The 26918-nt window shown below is 52.6% G+C and overlaps 1 protein-coding gene across 1 annotated transcript in view; it reads right to left on the bottom strand.

The window, feature by feature from the left end:
• Window positions 1-2716: 2716 nt before the first annotated feature.
• The window catches only part of Rcc2 (regulator of chromosome condensation 2), a 25668-nt gene continuing 1466 nt past the window's right edge, over window positions 2717-26918 (bottom strand). Inside the window, exons 3-14 of the mRNA XM_029556014.1 lie at window positions 26514-26660; window positions 20613-20706; window positions 17333-17476; window positions 15223-15354; window positions 14796-14884; window positions 13654-13768; window positions 9938-10104; window positions 8198-8378; window positions 7854-7959; window positions 7046-7118; window positions 5552-5629; window positions 2717-4962 (exon numbers count right to left, since the gene is read on the bottom strand). Of these exons, the coding sequence (XP_029411874.1) occupies window positions 4858-4962; window positions 5552-5629; window positions 7046-7118; window positions 7854-7959; window positions 8198-8378; window positions 9938-10104; window positions 13654-13768; window positions 14796-14884; window positions 15223-15354; window positions 17333-17476; window positions 20613-20706; window positions 26514-26660 (1431 nt within the window). The 3' untranslated portion in view covers window positions 2717-4857. The remainder of the gene's footprint in view (window positions 4963-5551; window positions 5630-7045; window positions 7119-7853; window positions 7960-8197; window positions 8379-9937; window positions 10105-13653; window positions 13769-14795; window positions 14885-15222; window positions 15355-17332; window positions 17477-20612; window positions 20707-26513; window positions 26661-26918) is intronic.

Here is a 26918-nt window from a genome sequence, read left to right as displayed (position 1 = left end):
TTTAATGTCCAAAGGTGAGGGTTCGCTGAGGTCAAGCCCCCGCCCCAACATCTATGTCTACTTGTATTTCTGGATAATCTGAAAAAGCCAAATGGACAGGGCTGGAGAGATGGCTCAGCGGTTAAGAACACTGACTCTTCTTGCAGAATACCCAGGTTCGAATCCCAGCACCCACATGGCAGCTAAGTATCCGTAACTCCAGTTCCAGGAGAATCGGACAGCCTCTTCTGTCCTCTATGGGCATTGCACGACACAGGTGCACTTATACACATAAAAATACTAAACCGAATGGAGATTGGACCCATCTATAGGGACAGGGAAAGCTTGGCGGGGGGGGTCAGCACTTACCTGCCCTGTCTTGGGGTTCTAGTCCTGGAACACTTGCCCACCTCTCACAAGGGCCATGAACCAGAGCCTCCCACTGGGCTCTCATGCAGCCAGGGTAGCTTGTCTGGTAAATTAAGCTGGTAAGCTGGTCTGCTTCGACTCTAGCAGCACAGTCCCTAGGACAGGTAGAGGCATTCTCCACAGGGGAGGCAGATTCATGAAACTGGGTCCCAACAGCTTATGACCTCAGGTCTGGCTGCCCTGGGAGTGGCCAATTTCCAATGAGACTCCTGTTCAACAGCACCTTGACACCAGGCTTACCTGTTTCAGTGATGCAAATGTCCCCTGCACCTCCCTGGAGTGAGGGACTCTAAGTGTTCTGAGACTCATACCCTTACCTGGGGTGGTGGTGCAAAGGGTGGGAGGGATACTGGGACTGAGGCACACCCCAGTACCTGCTGCACACTGCAGTCCCCAGACTCCATTTACAACTTGGAACCCTGAATCCCACCTTGGTGTGGATCAGAGTGCCTTAAGGACAGAAGGGTTAAAGTACAAAACCTATGTTTCCCACAGCCATCTTTTATATGGTTTTTCAAGACAGTCTTGCATAGCCACAGCTAGTTTTTGAGTCAGGGTCCGTGTAGCTCCAGCTGGCCTGGAACTTGGTGTGTAGACCAGATTGGCCTTATCCACCTGCCTCTGCCTCCCAAATGCTGGGATTAAAGACTAGTCTTGACAGTTCAGTCAGTAAAGGCTTCCAAGCCTGACAACCTGAGCTCAATTCCCAGCACCTACATGGTATGAAGAGTTGACCCCAAGTTGTGCAATGCCCACGGAGATCAGAAGGTGTCGAATCCCCTGGAACTAGAGTTACAGATGGTGGTTAGCTGCCATGGGAAGTCCTGGTCTTCTGCATGAGCAGCCAATGCTCTTAACTGCTGAACCATCTCTCCATTCCCCTACTTTGCCTTTTAAAACACTTGGGGATTACTGTCCCATGTGCTCTGCCCACCCCTGCTGACCCTGGCTGCCTGGACTCTGCTGCTACTGTCCCTGGTCCAGCGACCAGATAACACTTGGGCCTCTTCAATACTGTAGTCCATTAAGAACCAGTCTTGTATGACCCCTCCTCCCCTGACAAGTTCCTACATTCCTGATAGTGTGCTGGAGGTAGGTTCATTAGCCCCAGGTAGGACCCCATTGATCCCCCTCTGCCTTCATCCTCCCTGTAGCCTAAAGAGCTGCTGCTGACAGTGCAATGGCTACGTGAAGGTTAGAGGTGGGGTCTCTTCAGCTCTGCAAAGTAGTCAAAGGGCTCCCTGTTCCGATAGGATTGGGCTCCTGGAGGGTGGTCAGGGGGAAACTGGAGCCTCTTGGGCAGGGCTCCCCACATGGGGCTTCCTCCCAGCCCCCTTTGCCTGTGACACAGCCCACTCTATACCTATACTTTATGAACCAAGAAACCAACCAGACTTCAAGGTGTACATTATAGGAAATGACAGGGCATGCAGGTGTACATTACAGGAAATGACAGGGCATGCAGTGTTGTATCTTCATGTCCATCTGTCCCCTACCCCCACTCCCCAAGCCCAGCTGACTGTCTCCTTTGCTAGGTCAGCAAGTCCTGGTCTTGCAGCATAGGACAGACTGGTCTCCGAGCAACCCCTGGTGGGGATCTGGCCAAACTACACCCAAGAGTGGTACTGAAGGGGCCAGGTACCCACAGCTCTCTAGTGAAGAGTTTGGGGGTTGTGTGTGAATACACTCCTGGTTTAAAGTGGGGGTGCATCATAAGGCTGGGGTGTATATAAATAAGTGCAGCATTAAACATGCTTACTCAGTAGGCACAAAGCCCTAGGTTTGATCCCCAGCACTCAAACCCAAAAAAGCCCAAGATGAAACACCTTGGGTCAAAAGCAAACTTACCATCCCCTAACCTATGGAGCGTCATGGTTATCAGACCTTCCAACACATTCAGCATGTTCCTGTTAACCTAGGGCTGGGTAAAATTTAATCACACTAAAGCCTCAGGTGCTGCTGGGCAGGGTGATGAATGCCTATCATCCTAGGACCTAGCTGGTGGAGGCTGGGCCACATGAGACCTTGTTCCTGTCCTCACTGCCCCCAAAATAAGTAAAAATCCCAGACCAATTATGGCTGACTGGGACTCATCCTCTCTAAACCTTTGACAAATCCTTAGCCCTCCTCCCTTATGGCCAGAGTCAGGGCTTCCCAGACCCCTCTAGGCTCTAATGGCCCAGGAGCTGCCCCCACCCGGGCTTTCCCCTTCTGTAGACAGTCTTGGTTATGGGGTGTAAGCAAAGAGGCTGAGACAGCACTGCTCCACACACTCCACGCCGCTGAAGAGGAAACAGCGAAACCGAGACAGAGTAAACAATGATGCTGTTTATTTAAAATGTTTACTCCAAGAAATATATATAAAAAAAATAAGACAATTAACAGCACTAAACCAGGCACCTTCAACCAGATCCCAACACCCTCTTGTTCCCTCCTTCCACCTTCTTCATGAGCCCTCCTTCCTGACCGGAGGACCAGAGCCCACGGGCCAGGCAGAGCAACCCACCCAGGACTTCAGTATCATTCTCCTGTTCTAAAGGGGTTTCCCTTTGGGGAAGCTCAGATGAAAATTTTAGGCAAAGGAGGCAGGGTGGCCAGGCACAGGGGCTGTCTCCTGGGAGGTCCTTTCTACCCTTCCCTGGAAGGGGCTCTCGCCAGGCTGGCTGGCTGCTGGTTTTAGGTTTGTTCCCTGGAAGATCTGAGCCCAGCTCAGCCCAGGGTCACTGCACATCCTCAACCCTCTGGGTGACCATACAACTCCAGGGAGACCTCCAGGGTACAAGGAGCAGACACTGAGCAGAATTCCAGAACTCGGGTCCTGCACACATGGAAGTGAGGGGAGGTGTCCGGGGGACTTGGACAAAGCAGGTTAGTTTTGCTGAAGCACTGCTGGGACTTGCTACCTGGACTGATTACAGCCAAATACAGGATGGGACAGTGGGAATGCAATCCCATTCCTGCAAGATCACAGCACCAGCCAAGAAACACACACATCCCCGGAAGGACAGAAGCCACTGTGGAGTGTGGGCAATGGAGGACAGGGAGGACAGCAATGACTACATCATTTTTGGCATTTTAACATCGAGACAGTAACAAGTGGTCACAAGAGCAAAAGCAAAACCAAAAGTTCAAGACCAGAATTTAACTTTCCCACCCACCCAGCCTCACACGTAGCTCCCTGTCCCTCTCCTGCAAAGCACCACCAAGCTAAACCCTAGTTAAAGCACCCAAACCAGCCCAGACCCTCTGGAAGCCAAGAGCCCCAGCCCGAGCCACCGCCTCACTCGGGTTCTCGAGGAGGGATCCGGGAAAGGCACCTCGGAACTCAGCCACGCAGTCAACGCCAGGACGGGCTCGGGCAGAGGGCACTTGTGGGGGACGTGGGTGGCAGTCACAGCATCTGCGCTGATGTGTGCAGGGGACTTCGTCAGGAATCCCAATTATTTGGTACCAGAGCCAAACAGATGCAACCAAAGAGCATCAGGGCCAAGTCTCAGAACAGGGCGGCCGTTCCACAGCAGGAGCGGACAGGTGAAGCACACAGGCGACAGCAGTGGGCTTGACAGAGGGCTGGTCCATCCTTAGAGGGCTGAGAAAGCACTTTTGACTGCTGGCTGATCAATCTCTAACTGGCAAGCACTAGCAACAGCCTGGGCTCCACAGGGAGCCATAAAACCAGGCCTTCAACAAATGCAAAGGTTCCCCACCTCTACCCCACCCCCTGCACCCCATGGTTCCCTGGTTCCAATTCTCATCTGGGCTTCTCTGACAGCTAAAGTAGAGATAAATGGCTAACACAGACCCCCAAAGCCCCCACCAGGGGGGAATGGCTAGTTCTATGAACACTTCAGCCAAAAGGCTATGGGTCTTACAGGCAGCAAAGACCAGCAACAGCATGAGCACCAGCCTCAGCCAGTCTGTGGGGGGAAAAGCAGGCAACTGACCAGCCTCCCAAACACACAGGCGGGAGTTTGCATCGAGACTGACCACCAGGGACGTCTCGGCCTAGATGCTGCTGGTTCCTGGGAGGGCCGTTTCTGTCTGGGAAAATGGCAATTTTTCTCCCACGTGGCACCCACTCGGATCACAATGCTAATTAATTACAACTGGAACAGGAGGGCTGGGCAAGTGTACTTAGGAGGGGAGAAAAGAAATACAACTTAAAAAAAAAAAACTAAATTGCTCAAAGTTCCTGCCTCTTTGTAGGCAAGGCAAGCCAACTATGAGCAAATATTTTAATTAAACATTGAGAGGCGAAAAAAAAAAAAAAACCACTTTGGAAAGCGTACAGAAAAACGTAGTTAACGTTGAATCACTTAGAAAATGGAACCTCAGGGAGGCTTACGAAGATGCACCTTCGGTCAACTTTTGCTTCCTAAATTCCTGGTCTGACTTCCGGTCCCAGTGCGCATGGAACGACAGCTGCCACAAGGGGAGGCAGGCGCCACCTCAGAGGGTGCGCGGGTTGTACTCGGGCAGCCTCTTGATCTTCTCCTTCTCCGCCTCGCTCTCATCCCGAGCTATCACCAAGGAGTGTGAGTAGCCCATGGCCACCTGTGGAAATGAGCCAGTGTCAACTGTGCACAGGCATCTCACCACAGAGGCCAGGGCACTGGGACATCCGCTACTGGACTGGCCAAGGGGGAAGAGAAACCGGGCCCCGGGAACTCAAATGAAACCCCTCCTCCCTCCTTCCTAAGCACAGTTGGTCTCACAAGACAGTGACATGATGCCTTTACAGATAGAAGCTCCACGAGCCCTATAGGCAGGAACTGGTGGGGGGACAAGGGATAAGATGGACACAGGTACACAGCTCCTCGGGCCTCTCACCTCCCCAGGAAAAGCCCCAGTGTGCTTGTGATTCTGTGCACACCCTTCTGTGTCAGCACGGTCTAGCCCTACCATCTGCCTCCCACACTTTCTGTTCAGGGGACCTGTCTCTGACCCCAGCCTAGTAGTGTGTACCCCAGTCGTGGGTAGCAATTTGATGGAGCCAGGAGCCAGGCTCTTGCCCCAGGAAACAAATCTGCTGTTTGGACCTGGCCAGCATTCCTCTACCCCTCTCTCCTACTGACTGGATGAGGACAGGAAAGATCTGCAGACTGTGAACACAAACATAAGCAGATGCATAGACTCCACTCACCTGCTCTGAGAAGATGCCGTCCAGAGTCTTCACCTCCTGAGCTGCAGTGGAAGACTTGGGCTTATGGTCCCCGTATCCCTGGTGAGACAAGCAGAGATGCTCACAGAAACAGGGACGGTAGCAAGGCCCAACAGAAGGAAAACTCTGGGCATCTCACTCACCAGAGCCACTCAGCAGAACACAGAGGAGCAATTGTTTTTTAATTTTTAATTTATTATTTTTATTTTATGTGTATGCATGTATTGCCTGCATGTAGGTAAGTACACCCATGTCATGCAATGCCTGCCAAGGCCAGAAGAGGCTGTCGGATCCCCTGGGACCGGAGTTACGGATAGCTGTTAGCTGCCATGTGGGTGCTGGGATTCGAACCCGGGTCTTCTGCAAGAACAGTCAGTGTTCTTAACCACTGAACCATCTTTCCAGCCCCTGGCTTCTGTTTTTTTGAGACAGGGTCTCAGCATGTAGTCCAGGTTGGCCTTGAACTTTTCTGCAATCCTTCTGCTTCAGCCTCCCCAACTCCTATGTGAGCCACCACACCTGGCTGTCCAAATTCCGTTTCTGATGGGCCCATAAAGCCATCCATCTTCCCCGAGAGCAACGCAGAGATGAAGGAAGGTTCTTAGTCTCTTTGATGCCTCAGAAGAGCACCCCCACCCCAGGTCTGAGAGCCCCAAATACAAGTGTGCCCAGAGCCCTGAGGAGCGAGTGGCCAGTAGAACCCAGTGATGATCTAGGGATCAAAGGACGGCCTCCCTTGTCCTGACGCCACCAATCAAAAAACACTCGCCCAAGACAACCAGGGAAAGAAAGAAAGCTGAAGACAAGAAAATAAATGCAATGCCAGGCATTTATTTTGAGACAGTCTCAATGTGAAGACTGCGTGGTGGCGCACGCCTTTAGTCCTGGCACTCTGGAGGCAGAGGCAGGCAGATCTCTGAGTTTGAGGCCAGCCTGGTCTACATAGTGAGTACCAGGACAGCTGGGGCTACAGGGAGACCCTGTCTCAAAAAGACCAAAACAAAAAAAACAAACCAAAAAAAGAAATGCAGATAGGCCACCACGAACCAAGGCCACTGCTTCTGACTCACTCAAGTCACTGAGGTCAAAGACAATGTCCTCAAATCATCTTTGTGGCTGGCCTGAAGACATACTGTTCCACGGAGCACAAACCAATGGCCACAGCTGCCTACCTGGGCTCAACAGCTGGAGGACAGGGGTACTGGAGACCCAGTGGCTGAGGGAGACACTGCTTCCTGGGGCCATGGACCAAGAGCAGGGACCTCTCCCATCACAGAACACAGGGACAAACGGAACCCTGACTGCCCACTTGCTCCACAGTATGGACAGCAAGCAGTCTCAATACCTACCAGCCACTAAACCAAATGTAACCTCCAACAATAAAGAACAGGGTAATGGGTCCTTAATGTACAAGGAAATACCACCCCTTTTCCTCAAAGACCAGTCCACTTCTCCCACTGACACCCGCAGGCTCACCAGTTCCCCGAATGTCGGTGATGGGCCCCAGCTGATGGTGCTCTCATCTGCTGCCACAATAATGCTGCTTTTCCTGTAACAGACACAAGCTGTCACCACCCACCTTGTGGCCAGGGACACCCTACCAGGCTACCTGTACCACTGGCCTTGGGTCAAGGACACCTGTTAATGCCACCACACACCCATCTCCACACTGCAAACTTGGTAAGGGGCAAGAAGGCTCTCCCACCCAAAGACAGTTCCATCCTGTGCAGGGTCAAAGCTGGGGCCTCAGTGCCCACCCCTGCCCTGGCTCCCTTGGAGGGAGGTCCTTTGGGAAGAAGCCACACAGGGAGAAAGTGACCAACCATTCTCAAGGGAGAGACTTCATACACAGGACCTGGGGGTGGGGGGGACACAGGGGACCAAAGAGCAACAGCTCAGAGCCAAGCTGTCACACACCTGGAAGTGCTGGGTAAGCTAGCAGGTGCCCTTCAATGAGGACCAAAATTAAAAGGTTCTCTTTCCCTTTCCAGTATCCCTAACCAAGAGGAAATAGTTAACCTCTGTGTTTTCACTCACAAAAACTTTCAAAATGACATTCTTTCCATAAAAATGCAACGAGTCACTTGTCCTGATATGGTAAGGCCCTTTGGTAAGGCCCTTACTCTCTCCTCCCCCAGACCTCAGGAGTTCAATACCCTGGTACCAGCCACGAGAGCTGGTGTCAGCAGGCACATAAGCCCTCCCAAAGAAATAGGCACCTACGGGTATGTGCGACAATGCGGGAAGAATGACACTGCAGGCCCCAGGCAGTGCTGCCACCTACCCACAAGCCAGGCTCCGGATCCGCCAGCCACAGAGGTCCTGCACGGCCTTCGGGTACATGGTAGACTCTCGGGAGGTGTTGGTGGCCCCCCAGAAAAACAGGCCACCTGGAAGGAAGCAGAACATGTTAACATTGCAAACAGGCATCTCAGGAACACCAAGGCAGGAGGTGGATGACGGACACCCTGTTTAAAAGGGTCCCAGGAATGAAGCGAGTTAGGGCTCAGAGTCAGGACAGACAACAGCTCTGGGGTCCCATGGGAGCAATGACCCACAGAGAGGGAAAACCTTGGCTCTGACCATGGGGAATGGAAGGGCCCTCAGGCAAGGGAAGCCAGAACTGACCCACTTCACTAACGGCAAAGGAGCAGGTGTAACCCGCGTAGATCTGGGTCGCACCCCGTCCTGGGAAGTCGAAGAGCTTCACCAAGCGAGGCACCATTTCATCCTTCTGCTCTGCATGGCCAAGCCGGCCATAGCCGCCAAAGCCCCAGGAGAAAACACGCTTCTGGGAGTCCAGGACCAGCTGCAGGGACAGGAGACACAGGATTGGGACACACGGGCCTCCACAGAAGATAGAGAGGGGTCACTGCTTCTGTCCAGAGGACCTGGGGGCAGCCGTGGATGGTAGAGGCAGATGATGAAGAAGCTGGACGATGTACACCACTGCCTGCCTGGTGGGAGGCGATGTGGGGAGCAAGCTGGCAAAGTGTGCAGTCGGTATGCCTGGTGCTGGTCTTGCTGCAGGGATGCCATTTTTCCTTTTCCTCTTTTTAAACTGCAAGTGTGTCCCCTTCCTCAAGAAGCAAAACAGCTGTCTGCAAGTCGGCCGGCAACCCTTTGCTGCGCCCCTTGCCAGATACAGACAGGTAAGCGCCACCCCAGGCCTGGTGAGGACAATGTGGACGTGCCACTGTCCACAATCGGCCTTTTCTTCTGTCTTTGAGGTTTCACATCTGAACCCTAAGAAATGTGCAACTCACTAAAAACCAGCATGGGACTGAGGGAGCAGCTGGGGCGGGGGAGGGAAAACCACTCACACAAGCAGCCCCAAGCAAGGTCTGGCCACTTCCTTGAGAACAGAACTCTGGCTTATGGGCTTGCTGGCCTGAGACATCTGCAGCCAATCCACTGAGTACCACCATGCCGGCAAGACAGCAGTCAAGAGCTCTCAACTTGGGCTCTTGGCTCCTTGCTGATATTGAAATGGAGAGATGGCTCAGCAGTTAAGAGCACTGAGGACCCAGGTTCAATTCCCAGCACCCACAAGGTGACTACAAACTGTCCTGAACTCCATTTCCAGGGGAATCCGAAGCCCTCTTTTGATCTCCGTGGCATTGCACAATACAGATGCACTCACACACATGCAGGCAATACACTCATATACATAAAATAAAGACAAATTTAAAAAAAAAAAGAAATAATAATCCCAGCACTTGGTAGGCGGAGGCAGGTGGATCTCTGCAAGTTCAAAGCCAGCCGGATCTGCATGGTGATCGAGGCCAGCCAGGGCTACATAGTGACCCCCCCATCAAGAGAAAAAGAGGAAGGGGGAGGGAGAGCCATTCTCAGCAAAGTGCTCAAAAGATTGATAGGCAGGATGGTTCAGTGGGTAAAAAGCACTGACTGCAAACCTAGAGCCGAGAACAAAGGTGGAAATTGCCCTCTGCCTTCCACACACACTTCCCAGCACATGTGAACACACCACACACACCAACAACAAACAAAAATAGCCCCGGGAGCAGGAAAGACCCAACGGATTATCCTGCAGGCACTATTCTGCTATGCTAACCTTTAAGCAGAGTCCCTCAATGAATGAAGAACTATTCTTGGCCCCAGCAGAGGGCACTGTCACCTGGAGAAGTGCCCTCGGGGCTCATCAGGCAAAGCAGGAGCATGCTTATTGTGTCACTGGGGGATGTTCATGTTTAGATGTGTCTCAAAGTGTCACTAACAGCAGACTCAGGAGTCGTTGACAGAACTCTACTGCACGCAGCTGAATGACAGACTGAGTAAGGCAGGATGCCCACCCAGAACCAGCCTATACTGCGTGGCTCTCGGGCAGTAAGATGAAGCAAGCCTCACCGTGTGGTTGGCACCACAAGCCACATCTCGAACCACCACATTCGGGACAGGCAAGATCTGCCCGTCTTTGGTCTTCTCGATGAAGATGGCCACCCGCCGGGGCACCAGCTCACAGTCATACTCTATCCGCTGCGCCCTTGCGATGAATTTCCCATCCGAGTTGTGCCCTGTGGTGAACAAAGCCAGCCCTCAGCCGTGGCATGAGGTGCCGCAGCAGGGCCAGGAAACAAGCCCACCCTGCCCCACTCCACCACGGCCACCTGGGCTCTCAGGCTTCTCTAGCCAGAGGTCCAGCCCACCCAGTTGGTCACGAGTTTATGGGTGTGGACAGGTCATTCTTTTAAAATGAACATAAGGGCTGGAGAGATGGTTCAGCACTGGCTGGTCTTGCAGGACTCAGGTTTAGTCTTCAGAACCCACATCATGGTTAACAACAGTCTGTAACCCCGGTTATAGGGGACCTGATGCCCTCTTCTGACCTCCACAGGCATCGCATTAAGGGATGCACTTACATACATGCAAGCAAAATACACACATAAAAATTAAAATGTAAATAAAAAAGAAGTTTAAAAACATGAACATAATGAAATCAACAATGGACACCCTTCCAAGTAGGGGTTAACTTGGGAAACCCCTTACATATATTCCACGTGGAATCACAACAGTGGGGACCTCTGACCCCAAGAATAGTGCACAAGCCTCACCTGTGCCCACCTGGGGTGTGTCAAGGAGCTGCAGAGGGACTAGTATAGACACAATCATTCAACATGTAATGCTCCAATTTCTCTCTATGAATTAGCAGTGACCCATACGTACTGTCAAAGGAGGCAAAAGCCTGGAGCTCACAAATGACCTGGCAGGGATAGGAAGTCACACGGGGATTGGGGATGTATTATTAGTTCAATTAATTGTTGGTAGAATGCCAGCCTAGCATGTACGAGGTGTGGGCTCAATCCCAGCACCATAAAACTGGCACTTGAGATGTGTGCCTGTGGCCCAAGGACAAGCTCAAGGGCACTCTGGCTCCTTGTGTTGGTGGCATCCCAGGAGACCATGCTAGGCTACAAGATACAGTCTTTAATAAAAACAAAAACGAGCAAGAAGGGGCTAGCCTTGGCCCACTAACCAGGAGCCAGGCTGTTTGCAGCCTAGAGAATAGTCCAGAACATTCTCACTCCTGGGGCTGTCTCAAGTGGCCACTTCATCCACATAGCAGGGAGCAGCCTGTCGGCTGATGCACTGCCACAGCAGGGCCTTGACCAGATGTGATTCTGTTCTGCACACCAGCCCTTTATGGGCCGCAATGCATGGGTGCTGTACTTCAGGGAGATCCCTAGACCCCAGCCTAACCCAGTATGGCAGGATGCTGGGCTTCGCTTACAGGGCACTGCTGGGGCCAGCTTTCTTGTAAGCAGTTAGGATCTCCAACTCTGGTCCTCAGGTACCTGGGAGGCACTTGTCATCTGAAAAGCCTGAGGGTCTTGACCAGGGATCTCCCCGCCTTTTCCGGGCCTACCACATTTTAGAACATCAGTCAACCACCGCATGCATTAGCATATGGGAGCTATTTCTTACACCCACACAAAATGCTGTTTTAAACACTGCTTTCTGTTGACTAAGTTTCTGCAAAGCATTCAATACCAAGAGTCCCTTCACTTTCCTATCCAAGTGCTGGCTCAGACTATCCCCAGAGGGCAGGAGACACATCCTGGAATTCTTTTCCTTCCACATCCTTTGAAGGAGTCACACACAACACTTGGCTGTTCCCAGAGTGCAGGGCAGCAGCTCTTCCAGGAAGTGATGGGAGGGGGGGCTTCCCTGATCCTAGTAAATGCAGCAGAGCATGATGGAGCGTGAGCCCATGAGACCTGTGCAAAGGTATCACGTACGAATTCTAAAGGGAATCTATCAATCTGGACTGAAACAGGAGCAGAAATATGGGGTGGGGGCTTTAGTTTTACTTCTAAAAAATGTACCTCTATGTGTGCATGTCTGAGTATGTGCACTTGTGTTCAGGTACCCCTGGAGGCTAGAAGAGGGTGATAGAGCCCCTGGAGCTGGGGTTACAGGCAGCTTTGAGCCTTCCAACAGGGGTGGCTAGGATTCAAAACTGAAGAGCAGCGAACACGCTTAACTGCTAAGCCCTCTCAACAGTCACTTGGCTTTTTGTTTTTAAATTGTATTGGGGGATGGGGGAGGGGAGCATGCGAGTGCAGGTGTCCACAGAAGCTAGAGGTTGAAGAATTCCCCAAGAGCTGTAGTTACAGCTGCCTGACTTGAGTGCTAGGAATTGAACTGGCCTTCTGGAAGAGCAGTATGTGCTATAACTGATGAGATACCACCCAGTCTTTATTTTTTGAGACAGGTCTCACTTTATAGCCCTGGCTGGCTTGGAACTCACTACGTGAACCAGGCTGGCCTCAAAATTGCTGCAATCCTCCTGCCTCTGCCTTTCAACTGCTGGGACCATAGGCGTGTGCCACCACTCCCAGCTCTGAGTAGACACGTTTTAGAGTAAGCTGTGGAGTTAAGAATGAGAAGTTCCATAGATGAGCACCAAGTCACTTCCTAACCTACTACAGGCTGAGCACATAGTGCTTACACAGTCCCTTCAGAACTGCCCCACAAATGCCACCCTCTTACACTTAAGATCACTTTCCTGGAGGAAAGAGGACTGACTAGAATAAGATGCTCAATCAGCTTCTAAGGAAGCCCAGGGTGGTGGGGGAAGCTGCACACGTAACAGGAGGCACAGAAATGTGCTTCCTGAGCTGGGCCTGGGTATGGCAGGAGGTCGGTGACCATGGAAACCATTTATCCAACAGTCCCGGTACTCCCTGGCAACCAGCACAGATGTGTGTAAGGGGCTGGTCTTTCTTACTCACTTCTGACTTGCAGTATATTTAGTTTCCCAGAGTCACTGTTCCCTGAAGTCTGAGGCCAGCGTGGCGCTCTGCCTTCTATTTATACCTTCCCATCTGCGCACTTCTAATGACGCTGGGACCCAGCAAACTCAGATCCCAGGGCAGGTGCAGGCTGTTCAGGCACCAGCAGGGGGCGCCCACGCCTCACCTCCTGCTCAGGACTGGAGAAGGCGCAGGAGCAGAGGGGTGCCGGAAGAAACAGGAAGAAACAAGGTGTCGGTGTGGGATGGAAAGGAAAATGGAGAACTCACAGGATTCGGGTAGGGAGCTTTGTCCCCTCTCAAGGAACTGCTACCCATTCCTTTTTTTCTGCTCTATGAAGCACTGGTTAACATGCCCGAAGGGGAGTCCACGCTGGGGAGAGATGGGCTGTTAACAAGCAGACCCCGCTCCTAGGACACCAGGTGTAATCCTGGTTTTCAGAACAACCCCACCATCACACCATTTTCGCATTTCCAATAATGGTAAATGTGAAAGGAGGCAGTTCGGTTTTAGTTACTTTTCTTCCCTTACTTTGAGATCCTAACTTATACAAATGGATTTCTGAATCAGAAAAAAAGGAATCTTTTGTCTGACTCCAGTCCTGATGTTTCTGCTGAAGTAAATGCACTGTGATTCTCTATAACCCTGTAAGTAACAAGTTGTTCCACTAAACACGAGGCCCACTTAGTGGATGAAGGCTATTATCTGGATCAATTACCCACGCTTCTAACATGTGTGCAGCCCCACACTGACTTCTGGCTCTAAATTCACAGTGAGATTTCAGAGCTGTTAAGGAGCAGACTTCCATACCCAGCTGGCCATACTCAGGACACCCAAAGGAGTAGAGGTTCCCTTTGCAGTCCATTATCATGCTGAATTCAGCCCCGCAGGCCATCTTGGTGATGGGCTGGCCGTTGTACATTATCTGAAAAGAAGACAGCAAGGCTTTCAGACGTGGTTTAGTCTCTTCCTGGGCCCTGGTGTGAAGCAATGGTCACGGAGGTCACAGGAGACTCTGTACTACACATCTCTAAAGGCCAGTGCCCAGGGCATACATGGAACACAAGCCTAGACTGTGGGGACACCAACTCCTGGTGACCCCCCTCCCAGGACAGAAGCCAAGAATGGGAACTCGTGTTCTGGGGTTCCACTGAGGGGGCTCGAGGAGCTCCACGTTCAGTACAGCAAGGGAGCCAGGGCTGGAGCCACAGAAACTCAGACACCCAAAAGCTCACTTCTGGGGCCAATTCCCCATCAGCCCCAACTCTGAAAATGCCATGCAGTGCTTCGGCTATTACAGTCCACCAGTTATAATGACCTGTTCCACAGCCCTTCTAACAGCTCTCCAGTCTTAAATGAAGGTACACACGAGGAATAGAACGGTTCGAACAAGGAGACCAAGACAGCAATCAGCAAAGGCTGTGCACAGAGCACAGGGTTTGGAAACCAAACACAGAACCTGGGAGAAGCCCAGGCAGAAGCCGGGAACACAAGCGGTCAAGTGCTTGCTTGGCCAAGCAATGGGGCAGGTGAATGTGGCCCATGCTTACTCTGCAAATTGCCTAACTGCACTCCAGAACAGGGCTAGAAAACAGGAGCCCTTCAAACCCTCTAAACCCTAGACTCAGCCACCAACCTCCCCCATCACTGGAGCCACTCACTGGGCACTCAGCACTTGTGCCTGGGAGGAACTGTAGGTTTGCCAGGAACAAGGAAGCCTCTTCTGTGCTCTGAGCACCTGACTGAGGGACTTCATAAGATCAGAACAAAGTAATCACAGTAATCACAGAAGACTCTTACACCCTGGACATTTCCCCCTTTCCTTGGAACAGAGCTAACTTAGAACAAAGTCTCTCCACCCACATTTTTCCTCAGGAAAAGCTTCTCAGGATGCTTATCAACCTGATCTGAACCACGCCCATCTGATGACCAGTCCCCCTTTCCAGTCATACCTGGGCCGGGCTCGGAACAGCATCTGTCTGGTTGCCGAGGCCCAGCTGGCCCATCTTATTCTCTCCAAAGGCAAACACGGAACCAGTTTCTAGAAGGAGAGAAAATCATCACAAAGGGAATGTGAGGGTGAATGCTTTCAACCAGGCTGGGCATCAAAGTTACCAAACAAGCTCATCTTCCAGGCAGGGCATGAGACAGGGGCAGGGAGGAGGGCGGGAGAGCAGAGTCCTGCTGCACCCCAAAACCCAGAGACACTGTGGGGGCTCTCATTACCCTACTACCCCCGAGAAACCGCCCACACTACCAGGGCTCCTGGGCATCTTCCTGACGCTGACCAAAAGTCACTTGGCAGCTCTACCCATCTCCCAGAGGAAAGTCCCTACGGGCCTTTTGCCTCAGAGGGAAGAGAGCCAGCCACCTCCTTACCCGTCAGCGCCAGGGTGTGGTTGCGCCCACATGCTGCCAGCACAATCGCCTCTTGGCTGAGGGCCTCGATGAGTCTGGGGGCTTCCACTCTCTTGGTGTCACCATGGCCCAGCTGCCCCTTTTCATTTCGACCTGCAGACAGATCACAGCTGGTTAAGTAAATGGCGCAAAGACATGCTAGGTGGCATGGCCGTCTCTGGCTCCCAAGCCCAGGAGGAGAGCTCCCTCCAACAAGCCCCGCAGTGAGAGCCAGGGGGAGAGAAGGCCCCACTACTCTTTCCAGGCACACCATCTGTCCCCCACGGCTGTGGGACACTGCCCCTGCACCTCAGGGTCAGTGTGGTACACTGTGGCTTCTGCCCTTATTTCCCCTTCCATCTGCACCTCCACCCTGCACCACAGGCCTGCTCTCAACATGCCCCCTCCCCCACTACAGCTGTCTCACTGCACCTGTGGGTGTGAAGGCAAGCCTAGGGGTCCAGTCCCTGCAGAGGCCTTGGCAATGCACCGGGGCGCTAGAAGACCAGATTCAGCTTAGGACAGATGCTAGGTGAAAGCAGGGACAGGTGAAACCCCGAAATCCTACCTAGGTTCCAAAAGATCCAGAACAAAACAAAGCAGGACACCTAGGACCCTCACCCCTTAGAGTAACCCAACATGGATACTTTACAAAGCTGAAAAGTGGGTAGGACTGGGGTTCACACCCATCTTGTCCACTGATGGGCTTTTCCCTCTAAGTCGGCCTAGGTCATGAAGGTCACCAGGCTGTGCCCCAGCACCCTGAAGGTGGCACACAGAGATGGCAGTAGCCAGCCCTCAGGGGGAAAGTTCTTGGGAAATGTGCATCAATAAAAGGCCGGCACTGGGCAAGAGAGGCAGGTGCCAACTTTCAGAGGGGCCGCTGCGTCCAAGTCCACAGTCAAAGACCGGGCTGTGTGCAGGACAGGGCTCAGTGAACTAGAGTGCCCAGTGCCTCTGTCTATGGTCCAACAGTGGACTCACCACACCCCGGGGTCCCACAGCCCTGCAGCCACTCAATGGCGCCCCTTTCTCGTTCTGGGGGAATCACTGGCTGTGCAATGCTCCTGCCACAGGGTCGGAACCACTGCATGTGAGTGGATCCCTGAGGTGCAGAGGGATGCCAGGACCAGGGACATCAAAGGCCAGGCATGGCCTGTGTGGAGGACGGGGCAGCAGGGAGGTGGAGGAGGGGCCCTGCACCGAGAAGAAAACAAAAACCGGGGCAGATGTCGGCGTGTCATCAAGAGCCTGGGAAGGATAAATTTGGGCCACACACACTCGCTAGCTTTTTTTTTTTTCAACATAATTACAAAATTAGCAAAGTGCAGAGAAGACAGCACATGTTAATATATTTGGACTTTGGTACAGCAGCTCTTTCACACAAAAAAAATGGCTCAAACAGACCTATATAAAAACGTAGTCATATGGAATAGAAGCTAGCCAAGGGCTAGAAACAAAGGAGGGGATGAAGGCAGCTCATCCAGCTGCAGAAGCCCTGGGATGAAGTGTCCGGTAGTGCCTTATAGCCTACCTGGAGAAGAGCGGCCTGCGTGTGTATCACAGGGTCATAGGAAAGTGGGGTGTGAGGGAGGCAGAGAGGGAAGGCTGGGAGGCACCAAGAACCCAGGCAAAGAGAAAGAAAAGGGAACCGAACCAAGGCTGTGGGCAAAGACCCTGTGAATCAGACCAACACAGAAGCTGCGAGGACCCTGGCTCAACACAGGGCCTTACGACAAGAGGTGCCAGCGAGTGGCGTTTAGTGATGCCACACTGCTACAGAGCAGGACAGGCCCAACTGAAGGCATGATGGGCCTCAAGCAGGGGGCTGGTCAGAGGGACCCCAGCAGGAGAAAGCTCACACTGTACAGGAGTTCAGGAAAAGGTTCACAAAGGAGGATTCCGAGAACTAGAGACAGCTCAGCACATTAAGGGACCTGAGTTCGATCCCCAGAACCCACGTAAAAATGTCGAAGGCGAGACATGACTCCACAAAGGCGTTCTGACTTCCACACATACCCGCACACACAGAGCAGCCATGAATGCAGACAGAAAGCAGAGCCTGCCTGTGTGACCTGCACCCAGTACTTACCCCAGCTCCACAGTTTCCCTTCTGTGGTGATGAGGAGGCTGTGGGCGGCACATGAACCCGAGACCACCGTCCGCACCCGGATTCCTGACAGGCACCCATATCTGTGGGGTCCCCACAAATTCTGGCCAAGATTGCGATAGGCAGCTGCAAAGGAAAGAATACAAATCAAACCCCCGCGGAGCACTGGATCAGTGGATTGGTAAAGAGCACCCAAACTTGCCACCCGCCATCCAAGGTCCACTTCCCTCGTGTGCCAGGGGCCAGTGCTCCTCAGGGGGCCATGCTAGCACAGTGGTCTCTAATCACCTGACAGCCCAAAATGCACACCAACCTGGCGTCCACCTCCAAACTGATGGTGCTAGCCCAGCTCTCCTCAGACCCACACACAGCTACTGCAAACATGTCCCTGGCACAGGCCAGGGATTGGTCTTCCAGTTCTGCTACAAGGCAGGGTGGCCTTCCTGCACTCTGTCTGGTGAGATATAGGGCTTAGACACATCGCAAGCACCATACCTGAGAACTCCTGCCTATTCTCCATAGCCAGAAGGTAGAGGCTTTCTTGGCCTCCACTAGTGTCCCAGTCCACAGACCCACCAGACTCCTTGGAGGAAGACCCTGTTGCCATCCATCCCAGCTCCAACCCTGCTACCCAAAGTTCCACCCATCCCCAGGAACCTTGGCCTGTTGGTCACCTGATTCTTACTAGGCTTCGAGTGTGTCCTTCCCTGCTCCCCACTAACCCTTCAAACATACTAGGAAAGCCACATCTGACTTGGCACCATGCCCTTTAATCTTTGCCCCCTCCCTGAGCATCCCACATAGTACATCTAACCCCATGACAGGCGACAGGGACCAGACAACCATGGTGTCCCCCCTCATCAGGTTTCAGCAATGCCTGGCACATGCTGAGTATCCAGTTCCTCAATAGAGCCCAGAAGGAAAAGAAACTGCTACTCCCCGCCTTTTACACTTCCCCCTGAGGACAGGGGTGAGGCTCTTTTTTCTTTCAGTTTGGAGCTCTGGAAAGCACCTCCAGACACTGGCAACAACCTTGAGAAGCTAGCCACAGTAAGTCAAGTGCCTCAGACACCTCCCTGAGAACTGACGAATGATGAAAAGGCTTCCCATCCCCAACCAGTCAACCTGGGAGGCACATCCTCTATGTCTCCCTGCCAACAAGGTAAAACACAAGCGCCCCCCCTTCTTTCAGTTTGGAGCTCTGGAAAGCCCCTCCAGACACTGGCAACAACCTTGAGAAGCTAGCCACAGTAAGTCAAGTGCCTCAGACACCTCCCTGAGAACTGACGAATGATGAAAAGGCTTCCCATCCCCAACCAGTCAACCTGGGAGGCACATCCTCTATGTCTCCCTGCCAACAAGGTAAAACACAAGTGCCCCCCCCCCCCCCACCCGCCTTTCCATCATACAGCATCAGAGGGCTCCATCAGACCTTGGAGCCACACCTAGCCTGCCTATACCACCACTGAAAAGTGCTAAGCAAACCAGTCTTTTCCAAGAGACAGAGCAAGATGACACTCATGTGCTGCTAAAACTCTGAGGAGAATGTTGGATGTGGTGGCGCGCGCCTTTAATCCCAGTACTCCGGAGGCAGAGGCAGGTAGATCTCTGTGAGATCCAGGCCAGCCTAGTCTAAATAGTAAGTTCCTGGCCAGCTGGGGCTACAAGAAAACAAACCAATCAACCAATTCTCCTGAGGAAAAGCCCGAGGGCAGCTCCTGACATGGAGGACAGCAGATGCACCAACGGAAAAGTAGGAAAAGAGAACACAATGTGTTGCTCAGAAAGAGGTGGTACGAGGGGCAGGTGTTCCAGGCCTGCAAGTTATAACTGTTCCCTACCTCAGGGGGCACCAGGGGGCAGAGCAGAGGGATGGCCAGGTCCCAGCTGTCCCAGAGGCCCAGGTTTCCCAGGTGCTACAACCCTGTCAACGCTCCTCTCCCTGCGGAGGGTCATCAGCCACAAGGGTATCAAGGTCTCTCCTGTTCCAAAGACTCGTCTTTCAGTTCAGAGGGGTCTAAGTCAAAGTCAAAACCTAGTGGTGCCCATGGCTCCACAGCCAGGACTGGGAGACAATCTCCATGGTCTCCAACCCCCAGGGCCTGGTCATCTTCACCACAGGCTACAATTCAGAGGGACCTGTATGCTGCCACTGAAACAAGGGCCCAAAGACAGGGTGGGCGAACAAGTGTCCCTCCCACCCTGTCCCGTCCCCCCGCCCCCCTTGTAGCACAGATGGAGATAAACCTTGCCTGACAGCTCTGGGGAGCCCAAAACTACCTAAATGCTTACAAAGTAATACATGAAATTACATAAACCTGACTTTAGAGAGCAAAAGGCCAGAAGTGAAGGTGAAGATGGGGGCAGAGGACTAAACTGCAAGGTGCCTGCGTCGCTAGCTCGCTCTACCCAGGACCCTTGGCACAGCTTCTAAGAGCCTCCAGGCTATACAGAGTGTGGGAGGCAGGGGTGACTGTCAGATCGAGATGCCCCTGCCAAGTCTATGGGGCAAGGGATACCCTGGAGCAGGGCCCGGTCCCCAGAATCTGCTGGTGTGTGCTCCCTGCCGAAATGGCCCCTCTGCTCGCTCAGGACTGGCAGATGCTGGCACAGCCGCACAGCCTGGAGGTGTCAACTGCGGAACGCTGGGTTATTTTCCACGAGGGGAGCAGCATTCTGTCAGCTCCATCTCCAACATGCAGGATCCCTTCCATCTTCCTAGGACAAGACGGACGCCAAAGCCCCGGGTTTGGGCGCCAGGGTGTGTCAGTGTTCAAATATTTGTTCACAGGCAGAGCAATGCTGGGAAGCATTTTGGGCGTGCTTCCAAATGAAATCGAGAGCCATAAAACATGGCACTAAGCCAGCCCGCTTCTCTCCAATGGTCCGGCTGCCCCTAAGGAAGGGCACCCAACTACAGGCATCTGGATACAAGCTGGCACCACAGCACAGGACCAGCCTTTTCCTTGAACTGAAGTCTCAAGGGGGCGAGGCCATTTGAGGGTACTATATACATTCCCTGTGTAATCTCAACAAAACTGGTTTCAGAAGAAGTGTGAAAGCAGACTTGCATGGGAACAGGGTCCAGTTCAAATCCAGCTCCCTCACTGGGGTAGCTGGGTGGCCCCAGGCAATTCACTTGGCCTCTCTGAACTAAACTGTAAACACAGAGAATACCTACCTGGTGGGTAGGCAATGCACTCCACTGGACACCTGGTTAATAAGAAGCAGTTAATCATCTTTCAGAAATCATTTCTCATACCTTGCTGTTTAGGCACTTCCTTCCGACCAATCAAGTCCCAGTTGGTTGCCCCAAAAATCAAAAGCTGCCCTCTGCACTTAGACCCTTCAAGTTTCTAGAGAGAAAGAGAAGGAAAAGAATTAGCTTGTTAAGGCTGCTCCTCGCTTTCCACAGCTGTCCTATGAAACGAAAATTACTTCATTTTTTTGGAGACAGGGTCTCACCCAACAACCCTGCTAAGCCTTGACTCATGAGCTTCCTGCCTTAGCCTCCTGAGTGCTGGGGTTACAGGCATGTGCCATTGCAAAGCTTGAAAATTATTACTGATGCTTTTACCCAGGGGCTCTGTACACTGATCAGAGGTCCTACCCAAGCACCTCTTCATCTGTGTGCTCCAAGGTGAGTGACCCCAAAACCACCATCAGTCTTCTTGCTATGAGCTCAACGCTAAAACTGAGCCAAATCCCATTCTTCCTGAATCTGTGCACAGAGATGTGTACAAGACCAGCCCACAAGGCTGGGGACCCAGGGACGTGTGATCCTGGGACAAGCTCTATTTTTCCCAGTGTGGTACACAGGTGGCCTTCCAACCTGGAGCCCCACTTCACTTCTGCATTGTCACCTTGCCACCAGCCACAGGAGCTCCCCTGTCACAGGAGCTTTTCAGTGGGGTGGAGGAGTACACGAGACAGGTGTACCTACCTTCACCAGGAGAGGTGGATAAGGCAAAACAGGGCACAGGGGGCCTTCCAAGGGTTGAGTCACTGCTGCCCGAAAGCTGGGACCAGCACTGAATGGGGAGGCCTACCAAGCCTCCAGCCAGAGTACCCTCTCCCCCGTTTTTGAGACAGGATTGCTACCTATATACTTCTGCTGTCCCACGTCTCAGTGACCCTCCTCCTCAGCCTCCTCGGGTGCTGGGATTCCAGGCCCGCAACACCACACCTGTCTGTCCAGGACACTTTTGTTCTCAATACCCAGCAATCTTAAACATAAAAAAAATCACCAGGGATACGGAGTCTGCAACTATTCATGCAAATCTGGCATTTTAATAAAAGGCCATTGCCCAATTCTGGGCTGTATCCATTAAATTCTTGGTACTCTGCTTTCTTAAATGTCAAAATACGTGGGGTTTTTTTTTCCCCTTTCAAAATACACTTCTGGGGTGCTGAGAAAGCTCAGTGGGTAAAAGTGCCTGCTGTACAGGCCTGACGAACTAAACTGAGTTTAGTCCATAGGACCCATGGTGGAAGAACAGATTCAAAAGTTGTCCTCTAACCTCCACACATAGTATCCATGGGCTGTGAGTGTCCACACTCACACACATGCACTTTATATACACACACGAAATTTTATACATACATACATATATATATGTATATTTTTCTTTTTTTAAAGAAAATACATTTTTTGTTTTGAGACAAGGTCTAACCACACAGCTTACGCTGGCCTCAATTTAGAAAATCCCTCTGCCTCTTAAGTGCTGGGATTACACCTGGTTTCAAAATACCCTTTGTAGAACTGGAAAGATGGCTCGGCAGCTAAGAGCACTTACTGTTCCTGCACAGGAGCCAAGCTGGGTTCCCAGCACCCACATCAGGCAGCTTAGAACCACCTGTAACTCTGGTTCCAGGAGATCAAAGGCCTTTGGCCTCCATAGGCACCTGCATGCACATGGTGCAAAATAAACTCACACAGGCACACACACATAAAATTAATAAATCTTTAAAAACACAGAACTGGGGCTGGAGAGATGGCTTGGCAGTTAAGAACACTGGTTGTTCTTGCAGAAGACCTGGGTTCGAATCCCAGCACCCACATGGCAGCTAACAACTGTAACTCCAGTCCCCGGGGATCCAACAGCCTCTTCTGTCCTCCACAAGCATTGCATGACACGGGTGCACTTACCTACATGCAGGCATAACACTCATACACATAAAATAAAAAAATAAAAAATAAAAAACACAGAACTACCCTTGGTACGATTATTGTAGCCTGATGTGCAGTGCATGGTGGACCACATGCCTAGCAAAGGCCTGGCTCTATCCCCAGCAGCAAAATAAGCAGATAAATAATAAATGTAATTAAATAAAGTGGATTATTAGACTCCATCTGCATGCCCACTTGGTGCCTTCTCTTCTGCCTGTGCTTCCCCGAACTACCATCCCTGACACTAAGGGTAAGGAGGCCCCATCCATTTGGGGAGCTGTTCTTGGAAGGCTTGCAGTCAACAGGAACCCAACAGCAGCTCCAGTTCCAACTGATCCAAACCTACAGAGGCCCCGGTCAGACGTCCCTGACAACACACTCCACAGCAGACACATTTTATTTCTCAGGGAACCTGACCTCCAAGGTGCCCCCACGGGCTGTCCCATGCCAGTTTCAATCAGGTCCATGGGAGAGGAGGAAGAGGCCGAGCTACAGGACCAAGGCTCAGCCAGCCCAGGGCCCCAGAGGGATGGAGCCTGCCTGCTAAATTATTCAGATCTCACCTGGGGCGTGGAGGCAGCTTCCCCAGGGCCAGACTCAAGTTACTTGAATGGATGGAAGCCTACTTTCCTGTTATCTCTCCTTAGTTGAAAGGCAGGCGTGGCTGGAATATTCTATATTCTATAAGCCTCTGGGCCCCAGGTCTAGGATCCCACAAACCCATGCCTGTGCTCCACTATTCTTTCTGTTAGCCTTAAGAAACACAGGAAATAGAGAGAAGATAGATGAGGGCCTAGAAGCAGCCACAGTCCAGGCAGCGCCCTGCACCAACAGCCCCCAAAGCAGACACAAGTTCAAGGGCTCCCATGCCCCAGCACTTACCACTAAGGTTTGTCAAAAATGCCCAGCACTGAGATGCAGATACAACAAGAGGCGCTGTGGCCACCCCTGGATCTCAAACTCCACCAGGCCAGGTGGGGTTCAGCTGTGTGCGGGCAGCTGGTACCCACTGCCACCGATATGGCTCCTGTGGCCTTTCCTGGCAGCTAGGCATTTAGCAAAATGCCCTGCCCTTCTGAAAAAGGTACTTATGGGAAACCTTGCCTGGTTCCCTCAAAGGGCATGAACTGCCACCTTGGCTCACCTTTCTCTATCAAGGGCCCTGTATGGAGGTAACTGTAACCATTTCCCCCATCATCTCTTTAGCTTAATTCTTCCCTCCCTCTTACAAGGAATAAACTATTTAAATAAGGAATGCAATTCATAATATTTCAGTCAATAATTCACAATATTTCTGTTGTTATGGCCACAGACCTCCAACAGCCAATCATGAATGATCCCAGAGGCCTACTGGCCCTATCCAGGGGGATTCCAGTGAGCAGAAAGATGGATGTGAAGGGTGAGAGGCCGGGGTGTGTGGCTGTGGCATATGCAAAGCCCAGGGTTCAATCCCAAGCATGGGAGGGAGGGGAATGCAAAGGGAAAAGAACAAGGTTTTACTGCTTTCCAAGGCTTAACCCAGACTCCACCCAAGGGCCAGGAAATGGTTTTGTGGATGAACGTGTGACTGCCACACTGCTTTCGACTGAGGCCTGCAGTCAAGCCTGCAACAGACCAACAGGACAAGTGAACACTTCACCTTGCTGCCTAACAATGAGTCACGACTGTGACATGGGCCCACATGAATGCGGCCACCACAGACAATTCACTGAGCTTCTTCAATCGACAAAATGGGATTTCTGGGCCACAGCAATTTCTCTGAATTACTGCCTGAGTGGAAGAGGCACGTTTTCAAGGCTGAGGGCCAACCTTTCCACAAGAGACTGATGCTCTGGGAGGAGGCAGGTCCACAGAAGAGATGTCAACAGGCCCCAGTGGGCTACCAACTCTCCCACTTCAAGATCAGCCTTCAGTTCAGTACACTGGCTTCTTTCAGAATGGGCTGATGGATCTCAGGGTTCAAGAAACCTTTAGCAACCCCAGACTGGACACCTGTGCTTCGCACCAATTTCCGAGGACTCAGCCAAGACTCTTGTTTTACTAGCTCTGCAAGTCTGAGGTCCCACAAGCAGCTCCCTTGAAAGACAAAATGCTCACCCAACACAACCACCCCAGATCCTAACAGAACAGCCCAAGACTGAATTCACAGTATCTGTAAGCAGACTACTACAAGAACCCCTCTTTCATGCAAGACAGCTCTGTCCCCAACAATGTAAGCACGTGACTCACTCTCCCCAAGCCCCACCCAGCTGCAGGTTCAAGACAGCGAAGGCAAAGGCTGGTTCAGACACTTGGGCAGAGGAACCTCCTTCAGCAGCCCACAAGGTTGCAAAGACGAAGAAGCCCTTCTGAAGGTGAGACTACTGCAGGGCCCCAGTCTGCGTAGCAGAGGGAGACCATGGCCTTGGGCCCCGGACCAATGGGCAGACTGTTAGCCTAGGTCTAAGGGAAGAAATGGGGCTGCAAGGCCGGGCTCTGAGGCTAGACCAAACTCAACCATCCTAACAGAGGCAGAAACTCAAGACAGCACTTTCCAAGTGTTAACAGAGAGTCATCTGGGTGCCCCCTGGATTCACCCAGTCTTGGACAATGTATTGACCAGCCCCAAGATGGCTCAACAGTCTTAGGTTTTTTTTCCCCCTGGTCTTTTTGAGACAGGGTCTCCCTGTAGTCCTAGCTGGCCTTGAACTCAGCCATCTGCCTGCCTCTGCCGCCCAAGTGCTGGGATTAAAGATGTGTGCCACCATGCCCAGCTAGCTTTCTTTTTTTTTTTTTTTTTAATGGAGACAAGATCTCATCATGTAGCACTGACTGGCCTTGAACTCAAAGAGATCAGCCCACCTCAGCCCCCCCCAGTGCTATTAAAGGCAAGTACCACCATGCTCAGCCTCTCTAGCTTTTCTAAGGTGACCAGACCAGCTTTTTAAGTTCCTGTTTACAAACACACTCGCATAGAAACAGCAAATTTAGATATACATACAAACCACCAAGAACAAACTGCAGTAGACTCTACTTGGAGACAGAATCTCCCCTTGAGACCCAAAAAAGGTGCGGTTCCATGAGGTAAACCAGGTAGAGGTGGGTCTCTTGAGCCCCTCGACTCTTCAGGAGATCCTAGCAGAGTAAGAATCTTTTTCTCCGGGCCACAGACCCTATTGATCTAGCAGTAGACTAACGCTGCCAATTCAGAAAGCGATGTTCCGCTTCAACCTGGCTTTCCCAAACTCATTCAAAACCCAGTACAGGCGGCAGGACTCCCACAAAGCCTTGTCCTGATCCACAAAGGGGAGCGTGGGGGGAAGAGGGTGGGAGAGCAGATGTCCTGCAAAGTTGATCAGACTGGCCAAAGAAAGCAATTTGTAGGTTCCTTTTTCAAGAGTCTACCTGACTAGACCTGCTGCGGTGCTCCCCTGCGCACCTAGCCTGGGCCTGCCTTCCGTGGGAGGGCCGTCGGTGAAGCATTTTCACAGGGCTGTAAAGACTACCGACCTACTGTCCTTCCTATCTCCGAACTGGGATTTCCTTACCTATTTCTAACCCCTTGGAGCAGGCCCGGGCGGCTGTGAGGCACTCAAGACCCCCTTAACTCCTTTACAGAGCAGCCTTAAGAAAAGACCCTCAATGTCAACTTCCAACCCTTTCTGGGGTTAACTGAGAACCCGGTGGGAAGCTTGCAAAAAAACATACCAAACAAAAGTTGGGGGGGGGAGTTCTGGTGGGGGCGGTGCAGACCGTAGGCCTCCCTCCCACGGGCTCTGCAGGCTTTCAAGGTGGACGGGCCACGACCTTCACTGCGACGGGAGCAGTTTGTCCACTGGCCCACAGAACGTGCTCCTGCACAAGCCCGAGCCTGCACCCCATACCACGAGCCACAGGAGGCAGACAAAGCCCAGCACCTCTCAGCAGTGGAGTGGGGAAGTCGGACGTAGAGGTGGGGGGTGAGGGGGACTCTCCAGGCCCAGGAGGGCCTCGGAGGAGCATGCGCCCTTGTACCCTTCGGCGCCCGCGGCCCCCGCCTTTCCCGTGCGCGCCAGGAACGCGCAGGGTGCACACCGGGCATGCGCAAAGCGCGGCAGGCCCCGCCCCCCCGGGGCGCCGGAGCCGTGGCGGCGGGAACCTCAAAGCCCCGGCGCGAGCCGGCTGCTCCCCGCAGGCCGCAGGGAGACTAGGGTGGGGAGGGTCACGATGGGAGGGGAGAACCGGGATGGTGGGATGGGGGGACATGCAGACGAAGACACCACGAGTGCAGCGCGCGGCCCGTCACCGCTGCCACCGGCCGGGGAGAAGTTCCCCAAGTCCCCGAGGCGCGGAGGAGGGGAGCGCGCGGCGTGGGGCGGGGCGGGGCGTGACCCCCGCGAGGCGGTGGCGACGGCGGCGGCCGCCCCTCCCCCGCCAACG

This window comes from Nannospalax galili, unplaced genomic scaffold, assembly GCF_000622305.1.
Source record: "Nannospalax galili isolate Female #2095 unplaced genomic scaffold, S.galili_v1.0 scaffold1927, whole genome shotgun sequence".
Lineage (NCBI taxonomy): Eukaryota > Metazoa > Chordata > Mammalia > Rodentia > Spalacidae > Nannospalax > Nannospalax galili.
Note: the sequence above shows the minus strand (reverse complement) of the source record. Positions and strands in the feature narration are given on the sequence as shown.